Source organism: Rhagoletis pomonella, unplaced genomic scaffold, assembly GCF_013731165.1.
Source record: "Rhagoletis pomonella isolate Grant_MI unplaced genomic scaffold, Rhpom_1.0 Rhpom_scaffold_00001, whole genome shotgun sequence".
NCBI classification, from domain to species: domain Eukaryota; kingdom Metazoa; phylum Arthropoda; class Insecta; order Diptera; family Tephritidae; genus Rhagoletis; species Rhagoletis pomonella.
Window position 1 is genome coordinate 81,386,723 of NW_023458555.1, and position 12,163 is coordinate 81,398,885.

The 12,163-nt window shown below is 35.6% G+C and overlaps 4 protein-coding genes across 6 annotated transcripts in view; 2 read left to right on the plus strand and 2 right to left on the minus strand.

Moving 5' to 3' along the window:
- The window catches only part of LOC118748034, a gene marked incomplete at its 5' end in the record, with an annotated part of 366,474 nt that overhangs the window by 243,567 nt on the left and 110,744 nt on the right, over positions 1 to 12,163 (minus strand).
- On the plus strand, positions 2,185 to 4,430 carry LOC118748043 (putative nuclease HARBI1). The gene is made up of 5 exons (XM_036482335.1): positions 2,185 to 2,779; positions 2,850 to 2,885; positions 3,450 to 3,715; positions 3,787 to 4,057; positions 4,125 to 4,430. The coding sequence occupies exons 3-5, from the start codon at positions 3,501 to 3,503 to the stop codon at positions 4,353 to 4,355; spliced, it is 717 nt and encodes a 238-aa protein (XP_036338228.1). The 5' UTR covers positions 2,185 to 2,779; positions 2,850 to 2,885; positions 3,450 to 3,500; the 3' UTR covers positions 4,356 to 4,430.
- On the minus strand, positions 4,864 to 7,482 carry LOC118748063. Of its 3 annotated transcripts, none has more exons than XM_036482374.1 (5): positions 7,392 to 7,444; positions 7,147 to 7,336; positions 6,896 to 7,082; positions 6,725 to 6,836; positions 4,864 to 5,868 (listed from the first exon to the last, which is right to left on the minus strand). In XM_036482374.1, the coding sequence occupies exons 3-5, from the start codon at positions 6,982 to 6,984 to the stop codon at positions 5,698 to 5,700; spliced, it is 372 nt and encodes a 123-aa protein (XP_036338267.1). In that variant the 5' UTR covers positions 6,985 to 7,082; positions 7,147 to 7,336; positions 7,392 to 7,444; the 3' UTR covers positions 4,864 to 5,697. The 3 variants fall into 3 exon arrangements, with proteins under 3 accessions (XP_036338267.1, XP_036338251.1, XP_036338258.1); XM_036482358.1 differs by having other exon boundaries at positions 6,713 to 6,836; XM_036482365.1 differs by having other exon boundaries at positions 6,713 to 6,836; positions 7,147 to 7,482.
- On the plus strand, positions 10,679 to 12,011 carry LOC118748051. Its single transcript, XM_036482347.1, has 3 exons — positions 10,679 to 11,256; positions 11,313 to 11,589; positions 11,659 to 12,011. Exons 1-3 carry the CDS (start codon positions 11,247 to 11,249, stop codon positions 11,891 to 11,893), a joined length of 522 nt encoding a protein of 173 aa, XP_036338240.1. The 5' UTR covers positions 10,679 to 11,246; the 3' UTR covers positions 11,894 to 12,011.

Below are 12,163 nucleotides of genomic sequence, written 5' to 3' on the forward strand. Positions count from 1 at the left end.
GCTAATAGCTTGATGAGATTACCTTGCTGACGTGGTGTGGTGGCTGGAAGTCGCTATGCTGGTCTTCAAGGAAGTGAAGGAGTGCCAACAAACGAAAAAGGGTTTGAGCCCGACGAACAGTAGCCTTCGTTGAGTTTCCCCTCAACTCAGTTACCGTACGGCGGGGCATATTGTTAACGGCTGGAATGTTAGCCGTATCTTATATATGTGTGGGTGCACTCAGATACAAAATTATTTAACGCACATTAGGGTGGTGCAGCATATTACGGTATGGGCCTAAACAGTGCGGTAACGAAACTGTTTTTCGTATCGATACTAAAGTATGTTGCCTGTATATGTACGTACATGCATGCATGATTCCTGTGAGGCACAAGGGCTTGATTGTATCAAATTCTTCGAATCGATACAAAAATATGTTGCGTGTATACATATGTGTATATGTATGTACATGTATGCATATTGTGGCGAATACTGAGCAGAGAAGTGAGTTGCGAATAAGCAAGCTATAAGTTTAATTGTGTTAACAAGTTTAGTAAAGCGTTGTTATTGCTTTACCAAGTATTGTTAAGTGTTTTTACTGTATTAGCGAATATTGTAAATTGTTTGTTGTACAATAAAGTTAATTGTACTACAATTTGGTCATCGTTAGCATTTATTTAACAATCCAGCGATACGAACCGAGAGATTTGGGAAATCCGGACGAGGTTTCAAGGATAATCGTAACAATATGGACGAACGAACATGTCCTTACGCTGCAAGATTTGTTGCGATAATTCTTATGAGGTACAAGTGCTTGTACGGATCAAGGCGAATTTATACAAGGTGGTGTTGATGGCGAATTAAATTTTCGCCGCGGTACTACTGAATGTCATGATGTGTTTGTTGTAAACAAGGCGAATTCATTTTACAACAAACACATCATTTTGACATTAAGACGTACCTCGGCGAAAATCTAAATTCGCCATCAACACCACCTTGTATAAATTCCCCTTGATACGGATGTTGATTGGATTAGTAACGAATACATACTGTAGGGTTTGTATTTGTGTTATTACCTTTTATTGTACTGTGTTCATTTCAACTTTGTAATTTTGGAAATTTTAGATTTATGTGATTTTTGTGGTTCGTCAGTCAAACAGAAAATTTTCATTTTTATTCAAACATTTTTCTTGCAACTGTTAACAACCGCATTATATACAATATTAAATATTAAATTGAATTTCTTTAAATCCTTGATATACTCACTACTACAATTGGCGATCCTACCAGGAGCGGCAATAGCTGTAGTTGGAAGCAAAATAAAAAAGTTTTAAGAGTGCTGTAAGCTCACGACATTTTTGGTCAGCAACCATTTTCTCTGTTGTGAATATAGTTCTACTAAGAAACAGTGTGACAGAATTAAATTGGCTATAACACGAAAGAACACTAGAGTTGCGAGGACATGTTTAGTGTGATCGAAAGAACGGTTAAGTGTAGTCTATAGCCGAATCCGTTAATAGTTAATCGCTCTCTGCATTGACGGAGAGGCAAGACGACAGCACTACAATTTGCGAGTACGGCGCCAACTATAACAACAACCACAATAGCAGCAACAGCCGCAGCAGCGGTTTCAACTAAAACGCGTCGCAACAGTTTCGTCAGTGGTAGCAAGAGCAGTTCTAATAAACCACATCAGCTACATCAACAGAAATCAGTTCACACATCAGCGTTAACGTCAAGCGTGCACATATCAAAAATCGCTCCCCAGCAATTGGTCGTGGTTACCTGCATCCTTCATACAACCGGAGAAAATCTCTTGTATACTTTGTGTCTGTTCATTACTGACAACAATAACAACGGAAACAAGCTGCAGCAACAACAACGGCAAAAAGTAGCAGCAATCAACACTGGCGATAAGCAGCAGCAACAACGACACCAAATCACAGCAACCGGCACAGCAGCTGCAGCAACTATCAGGTCGACCGTGCTGCTAATATCAGCAGTTTCAGAGCACAGTGGTGAGCTGTATCTTTGTATGTAATATTTTTGACAAATATATTTTTAATATCATATCTTCTTTTTAATTTGTTTCGGATAAATTGTAAACACTCCTTATAGAGATTATTTTATGTTATCATAATGTTTCGTTCACCCCCACATGATACACACACATCTACAGGGACTAATAATTTAAATGACTCGCTTATAGATTTGCAAAACAACTCTTTTCAAGAGGAGTTGGCAAATCCTTATGCTAGTCAAAATAATAATGAGGTGTATGCAACCTCAGTCAAGCTTCCACAATTTTGGACAAGTTGTCCAGAAGCTTGGTTTGTACATATAGAAATGCAATTTGACATGAAAAACATTACACAAGATACTAAAAAATATGAACACACAATCACAGCGCTTCCGCAAGAAGTAATAGTTACAATATTAGATTTCATTCAAAATCCTCCGCATAACAACAAGTTTTCATAATTAAAGAAAGTCTTAATTGAAAGGCATTCTTTAAGCGAAAATAAGAAATTAGATAAAATTTTGTCAGATTCAGAGATGGGTGATCGTAAACCCTCTGAATTTTATCGGTCGCTCATGTTGCTTGCAGGTTCCAATTGTAAGCTTAGTATCCACCTCTTAAGAAAATGCACAAGAAAATGTTCGTGTTCTTTCTTCTGCTTGAAATAGTAGTAGGCCAGTAATTTTGATTTTTGATAATGCACCGTTAATAGTAAACAATGGCAGAAGAAGAGCGGTAAAAAGTAAACAAAAGAAACAATCTTTTGCCTATGACCAATTTGTAAGTTTATAACAATATTTTTCCTTAAATTTATTAAAGTACATTTTAATTTATTTTGATTCAATTTCAGGAGATAGTTTTCAGTATCCGAAATGGAAGATGACGAGTAAGTTTTACAGGGAAATGTTCCGAATACATAGTATCGGTAATTTTGATGCTAGTACAAAAAAAAAAACAAAACGGGCGTGTCACCTCCCAATTTTCCAACTTTAAAGAACAAAGACCAAGGAATTCAATGACTTTCCCCTCTTTCTCTTCCGACTACAGGGCTCCACTGGCAAGCCTCCTGAAATTAGGGGAAAACCCTTGCCTTCGGTCGACGAACACGCTCATGGTCAAAACCCTTGCGTTCGGCCCTTGAACATGTTCAGGATCAAAATCCAATAGAAAGAATTCTCCTTTCTCTTGCCGCAGTATTATGTACTGATTTTTTCCCTGTTTTTATGAAAGTTCCTTGATTGAGACTTGTACGAGTCGAGAAAAAAAACAATGGGTCATTTAATTATTTACTCTTTGTCCTTTCAAGACGGAAAGGTAGGAGGTGCCATGCCCACATAATTTTTTGTACCATCCTCACTATCCGATACATTCCGGAACACAATCCGTTTTACACAATATTTTAACAAATTAAAATTTTTAAATCAAATATTTTATTATATGTATATTCTAGGTTAAACTTAATGATGTGCAGAGAAGAACGCGTAAGAAGGCGAGGTATTGGATGAGACCATACCTCAAGGAAAGGAATGATAAGGGAAGATTCATCACCGATTTCGAAAACTTGCGAAATTCACCGAGGCTCTTTGAAAATTTCCGTATGCCACCAGAAATTTTTGACGAACTTTTTGAGATGGTGGAGCCGCATCTGCTTCCGAAACGCCACTGCAGACCAAACGATTTTATCTCCAGCAAAGCCAAACTGGCAATAGTACTGAAGTATACTTACATACATTTTGCGCAAAGTCCATTTCTAACTGGTTTTGTTTTTTTGAAACACTTTTTTTCAGATACTTAGCTTCGGGGGATTTGCAGCGTCATCTTGCGTCCTGCTATCGTATCAGCAAACAGCATTTTGGCAGGATCGTCACGTGCGTTTGTGAAGCAATTTGGACCGTATTAAAAAAGGAGGTGCCAGAGTGGACGGAACAAAGTCTGGTGGATATAGCTGATGGCTTTAGAAAGCAGTGGAATTTTCCGAATTGCGTTGGTGCTATAGACGGCAAACACGTCAGTATCAAAGCACCTCCAAAAAGTGGAAGTATATTTTATAACTACAAAGTAAGATTACATTATGTGTATCGGTTATATTAAAAAGTAATACGAACTTTGATTTTTGTTGTTGTAGGGATTTCATTCCATTGTCTTGATGGCTACCTGCGATGCTGATTACAAATTTACGTATTTGGATGTAGGCGCTTATGGAAGTGAAGGCGACTCTAATATTATTAGAAATTCTAAATTTGGTGCGAGTATTCTTAATGACACCTGCCCATTCCCTCCCGATGCATTTATCGATGGCAAAAAAATACCGTACTTTATCGTAGGAGACAAGCAAGCGCATAATAAAGCCTTATAGTACGACGCATCTTTCGACAGAGCAAAAAATTTTTAATTACAGGCTGAGTAGGGCAAGGCGGTGCATTGAAAACGCGTTTGGCATCTTAAGTGCGAGATGGCTTTGCCTTCGAAAAGTGTTACTTTGCAGACCTGATCGCGTGCAAGTGATTGTTTCGGCATGTTGCCTGCTGCATAATTTTCTTATAAATAAATGTCAGCGTACATATAATCCTAATGTGTTCTCTGGGTTTGAAGACAGTACCGGAAATTGGGTGCCGGGAGAATGGGAAGCAATACAGCAACAAGAATGCACTTTCAATCAAGATGGACTAAACACCTACCGCGGAAGAGTTTCAGATTATGGAAAATATATACGGAAAATATTGACAGACCATGTTAATTCAGCTAGTGGATCGGTTCCCTGGCAAAACAATGCTACATTTCTTTGAAATTGTAAGACTCCCATTTAGTTTAATTCATTTATTTAAATAAAGTTTTTTTTATAATACATATATAAATTTAATACGAAGATTTTTTCTTTAAACCTAGTCAGTACTTTTCTTACTGTTGTTAAACTTTCTTTACAAAAATATAGGTGTGCGAGATTTTTACCAGTTTCGGCTTAATTCTTTTGTTAATTTAAGATTTATTAATTTTTTATTAATCATAAAAGTCTAGCTCATTATATGTATAACCAAGGCGCATCTATACAAGGTGGTGTTATTTGAACAGCTGATTGGATATTTTTGTCTCTACACTAGTACTGGAGAATGTAATCCAAGACGAAATTGTGCAACCTCAGGATGTCAACAAAACGAAATGGTGTAACTTCAGGATGTCAACAAAACGAAAGGGCGAAAATTATCTCCTATTTTCTTTCGTTTTGACATCCTGATGTACCAAAAAGCAATAACAAAATACACGGGACTTTTACTTATATGCAATTGACACCACCTTGTATGGATGCGCCTTGATGTATAACATCATAGAAAATCCACATTTAAAATTTTGTACAAAAATTATTAAGATTGAAATTCTGATGAAAATTTGGTGAATTTTTCTCATTTTTGTACAAAGCTTGAAATGTGGATGTATGTATATGATGTTATACAAATAATGAACTAGACTATTGTAAAAAATTAATAAATATTTAATAAACGAAAGAATAAAAGCCAAAACTAATAAAAATATATATTCGTACATGATGTATGCCACTAATTGTTGCTTGAAATTATTCCACTTTCTGTAAAAGTATGCTATTTATTCTTAATTAATTGTTGCTTTGTGTTCTTCCACTTTCTGTAAAAGAATGCTATTAATTGTTAAGCAAATGTCATCGCCAATATACCGTGGAAGCTGATTTAACAACCAGTCAAAAGTGGATAGTGCTTGTGTGTAAGGTGAGTTGTTGGTTGTGCGCCTGCGGTTTTCCAGCAACCTTCTTGTTTTTTTAAAATAGTACTGAAACGGTTCCATACCTCAGGATTCTGGCTTGTGCTAGATGACCTACAACGTTTTGGAGGTGCTGGATCCTGAAAGTGTGTATATAACAGTATAATTACACCGGCACAAAAAAAAAGTGGTGTGTGCTTTTAACCAGACCCACCAACCGATATGTATTTCGGCCCACTGAATCCGAGTCTGAAGTCCGTTTGACTCGTTCACTCCAAATTTCAAGTAAATTGCGAATTTTTTTTGTATTTTCGTAATTTACTCGAAATTTAGGAGGTTCGGATTCAGTAGGTTGAAATACATGTCGGTAGGTAGGTCTGCTTAAAAGCACACACCCCGTTTTTTTTGTGTGCCGGTGTTATAAACCGCACACCGCATTTGTACATCGCACACCGTCTTCAAAAGAGACACAACTCAAAGTTACACGTTCGTCAGAAAATGCGAAAAACTATATCTTAGCATATGTTAATTATATGGGCAAGGAAGACTTTACCTTGTTTTTGCAACAAATTATAACAAAAATTTACCCCAGCTTTTGCTGAAAGGTAAATAAAAGCTCTGCGTACATTTTTAGTGCATAATTTCCAAAATTAAAAATTTTGAGTTGTCACTTTTGAAGAACGTGTGCGACATACATAATATTTGTTAATGATATTTATAATTGGGGTGTATTTATAGTCCAAATAAAGTCGACACTAAAGTGTGTAGCAGCACAATTTTCAATGGAACATTTGCCAAAAAAAGCTACAGCTTACTTTAGAACCGACTTTATTATGACTATAAATATGTCCCATTGATACTTAATTTAACATCCACGTAAATTTATATGTGAATAACTATATATGCAGTCTGGTTAAACACATTTAAGTATACACGAAAATATATAATGGCCGATTATTCTGAAACGCAAACATATGTACATACACATGTACTCACGTAATCGTACTGTGTACAACTTTCATTAGGTTGTGAAACATTTGATTCCTCCGCTGTACATAATGGAGAGGTGTTTGACTCTTCTCCGAAAAGTGCTGGGGATGTGAAAGTCCTGCGGAAATAATATATTATATTAATGAAGTGGTAAAAGCTGAACTTAAGTACATTTACTTTCTTTTGTGGGACACATTTGGCAAGAATGCCATTTCCTCAGCGAACTCCCAATCAATAGCTTCAGAAAATGAAGGTTCCTCCAGCATTAAGCCACCAGCGCTACCGCTTTTGTGTTTTCGTGCCACCCTTGCGTGGTAGCGATAACTTTCCCGTAGACTTGTCCATCCGGCTTTGCATTCATTGACTAAAATAACAAAAACAATAAAATTACAAATATACAAAAACAAAGGGCTTTAATATTTACATACCATTTTTGCCTAGCGAATTGCTTATATGGACCCAAGCCTGTTCCACAGCATTTTTATTAGAATGTAATGGGTTTGTAATGTCCCATATCCTGGGCCACTCTTTAACCTCTCTTATTAGCTGCCTCTTCAACCTCCGCGAAATTTAAAATTCGCTTTTGCCGCTTTGATGTTGTAGGAGTGTTTTCCATTCCTGAAATGTATAATAAAATACAAATACAAATAGAAATTCAATGTTTTTTACTTACTTTCTCATTCGGCTGTCACTTTCATTCAAGAAATAAATAAAACTCGATATGTTTCTTCGATAAACCTGTGTTGCCATATTCAAATTTTATAAACAAGCGCAAGAAAAAAAAGCGTACTAAATTTCTTAAGAACTGGATACTACTTCAAGAAAATTTGACGCAAGAAAATTTCTTTGCCATTTCTTGTGTGTCATTTTATATGGAGTTTTTGCTTTTCTTGAGAGCTGGATACTAAGCTTTAGTCAAGATATTTTAAAGAAACTTTGGCTGAGAAAATTGCCAAAAAATCTTAGTGTGATATTAGCTAGTTCAAGTACCAATGATATAAATGAATTTGTGAAACTAGCTTAATAAAACCGAAATATCAGCTATGAATAGTTTTCAAAATTCTAAATCACAAGACACAATTATTGAGAATTTAGTTAAAACGACGAATCTTATGTGCGAAAATTTTCAAAAACTTTCCTTTGAATTAAATTCTATTAAGCAACAAATTAATCAAAATTCTAGATATAGATGATTTAATAGGAATTGTTTTAGAAGTCCATATAGAGGTAGATCAAAATCTCGTGATAGTCAAAATTGGTTATGTAGATACCATTACAAATTTGGTGATAAGGCTCAGAAATGTCAACAGCCTTGTGCTTTTTCTAAAAACAAAAATTCGTTAAACTAGAGTCATCCGTTGTTGTGGCGGCAAACAATGGAAATTTAGATATTACCACACGTCACCTATTTATTTTTGATAAAACAAACAAACTAAATTTTTTGATTGATAGTGGAGCAGAAATTTCTATACTTCCAGTAAAAAAATTCCCTCATACAAAACGTTCTTCAGATATAATACTTACTGCAGCCAATGGTTCAACGATTTCAACGTATGGTAAAAAGATTTTAAATATAAACTTAGGTTTAAGACGCGAGTTCCCATTTACGTTTCTCATAGCTGATATTGCGAAACCTATTATTGGGGCAGATTTTCTTTGCAAATACGGTCTCTTAATTGACATGAAATGCAAACGTTTAGTTGACCCAGTAACAAGTCTTTCGGTTAACACAGTTTCATGTGTTTGTAACATTTCGCTTCCAAAAATTTTCGTAGTAGAGAACAAGTATACAAGATTGTTGAAGGAGTTTCCTTCTTTGATCGCTGAACCAGATTATTCGAAACCGGTTAAACATTCTACGGTTCACAGACTTTTTACTGAAGGAAATCTGCCATTCTCTAAGCCCAGGCGCTTGGATCCGATTAAATTTAAAGTAGCCAAAACTGAATTCGATTTTTTAGTGAGGACAGGGATTTGTAGACCTTCAAATTCTTGTGTAGCATCTCCACTGCATCTTGTACCTAAAAAAGAACTGAATGGCTGGCGTCCTTTTGGTGATTTTCGGAGACTTAATGTTGTGACTGTACCGGACCGTTATCCTTTACCTCATATTCAAGATTTTAACATGAATCTCAGAAATAAGTATATATTTTTGAAATTAGATTTGGTAAGGGCCTACCACCAAATTCCAATGGCAGAAGAGGATATCTATAAAACTGCAATAACGACACCTTTCGGTATGTTTGAATTTATACGAATGCCTTTCGGACTAAGAAATTCAGCGCAAACTTTTCAAAGATTTATTAATGAAGTAGTTAGTGGTTTAGATTTTGTTTTTACATATATTGATGATCTATTGGTTGCAAGTGAAAATGAAGAACAGCATTTTAAAGACCTCCGTATACTTTTCCAACGCCTAACAGAGTACGGGTTAAATATCAAACCAAGTAAATGTACTTTCGGTGTAACAAGTGTTGACTTTTTAGGACGTAATATTTCTGGGGCAGGAATTAGACCCTCTGATGAAAAGGTGATAGCAGTTCGTAGTTTTGAACATCCTAAATCTATTAAACAGGCGCAGAAATTTATAGGCATGGTTAATTATTACCATCGATATGTACCAAAATTAGCTGAGTTTGCGGCAGTTATCTACGATTTAATCAATCGAACAACTAAGAAACGTGACAAGTCCTTAGTTTGGGATAACACAAAAAATAAAGCCTTTGAATGTATTAAAGAAAAGTTTGCGTCTACGGTATTGTTAAATCATTTTAACAAAGATGCCAAACTCTCTTTAAATGTGGATGCATCTAATACGGCAATTGGTGGTGTCATACATCAAACGTCTGATAACAAATCAGAGCCACTAGCTTTCTTTTCTAAGAAACTTTCTCCATCCGAGGTTAAGTACAGTGCATTTGACAGGGAGTTGCTAGCTATTTATTTGAACATTAAACATTTTCGCTATCTTTTAGAAGGACGACAATTTACAGTTTTTACAGATCACAAGCCTTTTATATATGCTTTGAGTTCAAAACCCGAACGTAGTCCGAGACTAACTAGACATATGGAATTTATTGCACAATTTACTAATGACATACGATATATTAAAGGACGGGAGAACATTATAGCTGACACATTATCTCGAGCTTTCGAAGTTGATACAATTAAGGGTACAGAACTGAATTTCAAAGTTTTACAAAATGAACAAGAACAGGACGAGGAACTAAACACATTAAAATCTGGAGACACATCACATAACCTTAAATTAATTCAAATTCCACTTTTAAATTTTAATATTTGGTGTGAAATGACAGGTGAGAATCCTAGGCCATTTGTTCCAAATTGTTTACGCAAGACAGTGTTTAATATGTTACATGGTCATGGTCAAAAGAATGTATAAATTGTCAAAAATCGAAGGTTAATCGTCACACTAAATATCCAGTAATTAAAATTCCGATTCCCAAAAGTAGATTTGATCATATTCATTTAGATATTGTTGAACCTCTTCCTGTACCGAAAGGACATCGTTACATTTTTACAATAGTTGACAGGTTCACGCGTTGGCCCGAGGCATACGCATTAAAGGACATTTCAGCGGCAGTGGTTGCAAATAAATTTTTTAGAGAATATGTTTGACGTTTTGGGGTACCGTTAAAAATCACTACAGATCAGGGTACTCAGTTTATGTCAAAATTGTTTTCGGAACTAACAAAATTGCTTGGTAGTCATCACGTTACAACTTCAGCATATCATCCTCAAGGGAATGGTATGGTAGAACGGTTTCACAGGCAGTTAAAAGCTACGATAATGGCTAGAAATGGAATCAACAATTGGTATGATGAGCTGCCGATAATACTTCTGGGTTTACGATCGATGTATAAAGAAAGTATTTCAGCCACATCATCTCAGATGGTTTTTGGGCAAAATTTACGCCTACCCGGTGAACTTGTAGTTCCATCTGAAGAAAAATTTTATCCAATTGAAGTTTTAGGCGATTTGCAGGAACATTTTAAAAATGTTAAATCTAATTTAAGTCATAATCAAAATTCTGATACTACTGGGCATGCATCACGTAACTTTGAAACGATAGTCGTGCAAACGATACTACAAAAACGATGTCGTCAAAACACTGATTCATGTATGTTCTAACTATCGCATCGTCTTTCTTGTCGGCTATCGTTTTTCATCAACAGTTTGAAAAGCTGTCCATGTGTCACACAAATTCTATTATTTGAATATTAAAACGCCAAAGAATTTAAATTTTTTAAGAATAAATACAAAAAACATGTAAGCATTAATTTAAATATACATTTATACTATTTGAGGAAATTGTAAATTTTACATAATTTAGGTCGGTTACACCAGCGCAAGTTGATTTGATGACGAGTTTCATGAACGAGCATCCAGAACTAGCAAAAGGTTATGTCCCAAGGAGTGCTCAAGGGAAAGCCGAGCTCAATAGATTATGGACCGAATTAACTGAAAATTTAAACGCTTCTGGACTTCCCAATAAACCCATAAACTCATGGCGGAAGGCAAATACACTTTGTGTTGTTTAAAGTATATATGTATTAAATGAGTTCCTCTTTAGGTATGGACAGATTTAAAATATCGGGCGAAAAAAAGTGCAGCCACAATATTGCATCACTGAAAAAAACTGGTGGGGGGCCATCCGAAGAAATTCCTTTGACGACAGCAGAAGAAAAGATTATAAGCTTGACCTCGATCAAAGAAGCTGTGAGTGGTAGCAGTTCGAACTGTTTTGGTGCACCACAACAGTTGGAGAAGGATGATGATTACGTGGCTTTCATTGAGATCGACGCCAACGAAGAAGTGGAAGAAGTGGAGTTTTTGAATTTAAATACGAGGTAAATAGAATTGAAACCATAAGGAATTACTTAAATAGCTAATAAGGAACTTTTCTACTTATTTTAAAGCTCGACAAAGCTTGTCGACAGAACGACAAAGCGCCCAAAAAGAAATGAAACCGCTGCTGAGATTTTGAAAAACCAAATGTTATCAGACCAAGATTTTCAGACAGAATTTTTAAATATTATGCGAGATAGGAACGAGGATCAAATACGGTTTCACAATCGCGTTATTGATCTCCTTCAAGAGAAGAACAACATAGCAAAGGAGCACCTAGAATTGAATAAAAATATGTGTGGTTAGAGTGTAGCTCGTTAATATGGATTTGTAGTATACACGTATGTGCATTGGGGTGGTCCAAAAATGCATACGAAAAAATTAAATTCGGAATTTAATGCTCTCACCCCTATCATTGTTCTATATCGAAAAATAAAACATTGTTTTTTTTTTGTTTGTAGGGGTATATTTTTCTATATAGAACAATCCTAGGGTTGAGAGCACTGAAATTCTGATTGGTTTGGACCTCCCTAATATACATAAATATGTATATAGAGCATTTTTATGCTTTTCCGC

Excerpts from the sequence above, each read along its gene's own strand:
- LOC118748051 (XM_036482347.1), top strand. Across the intron at positions 11,590-11,658 it reads TTTTTGAATTTAAATACGAG|CTCGACAAAGCTTGTCGACA; the intron begins GTAAATAGAATT and ends CTTATTTTAAAG.
- LOC118748043 (XM_036482335.1), top strand. The coding sequence starts at position 3,501 with ATGAGACCATACCTCAAGGAAAGGAATGATAAGGGAAGATTCATCACC. Across the intron at positions 3,716-3,786 it reads AAACTGGCAATAGTACTGAA|ATACTTAGCTTCGGGGGATT; the intron begins GTATACTTACAT and ends ACTTTTTTTCAG. Across the intron at positions 4,058-4,124 it reads GTATATTTTATAACTACAAA|GGATTTCATTCCATTGTCTT; the intron begins GTAAGATTACAT and ends TTGTTGTTGTAG.
- LOC118748063 (XM_036482365.1), bottom strand. The coding sequence starts at position 6,984 with ATGCTGGAGGAACCTTCATTTTCTGAAGCTATTGATTGGGAGTTCGCT. Across the intron at positions 6,837-6,895 it reads AATGTGTCCCACAAAAGAAA|GACTTTCACATCCCCAGCAC; the intron begins GTAAATGTACTT and ends TTATTTCCGCAG. Across the intron at positions 5,869-6,712 it reads ACGATTACGTGAGTACATGT|GATCCAGCACCTCCAAAACG; the intron begins GTATGTACATAT and ends ACACACTTTCAG.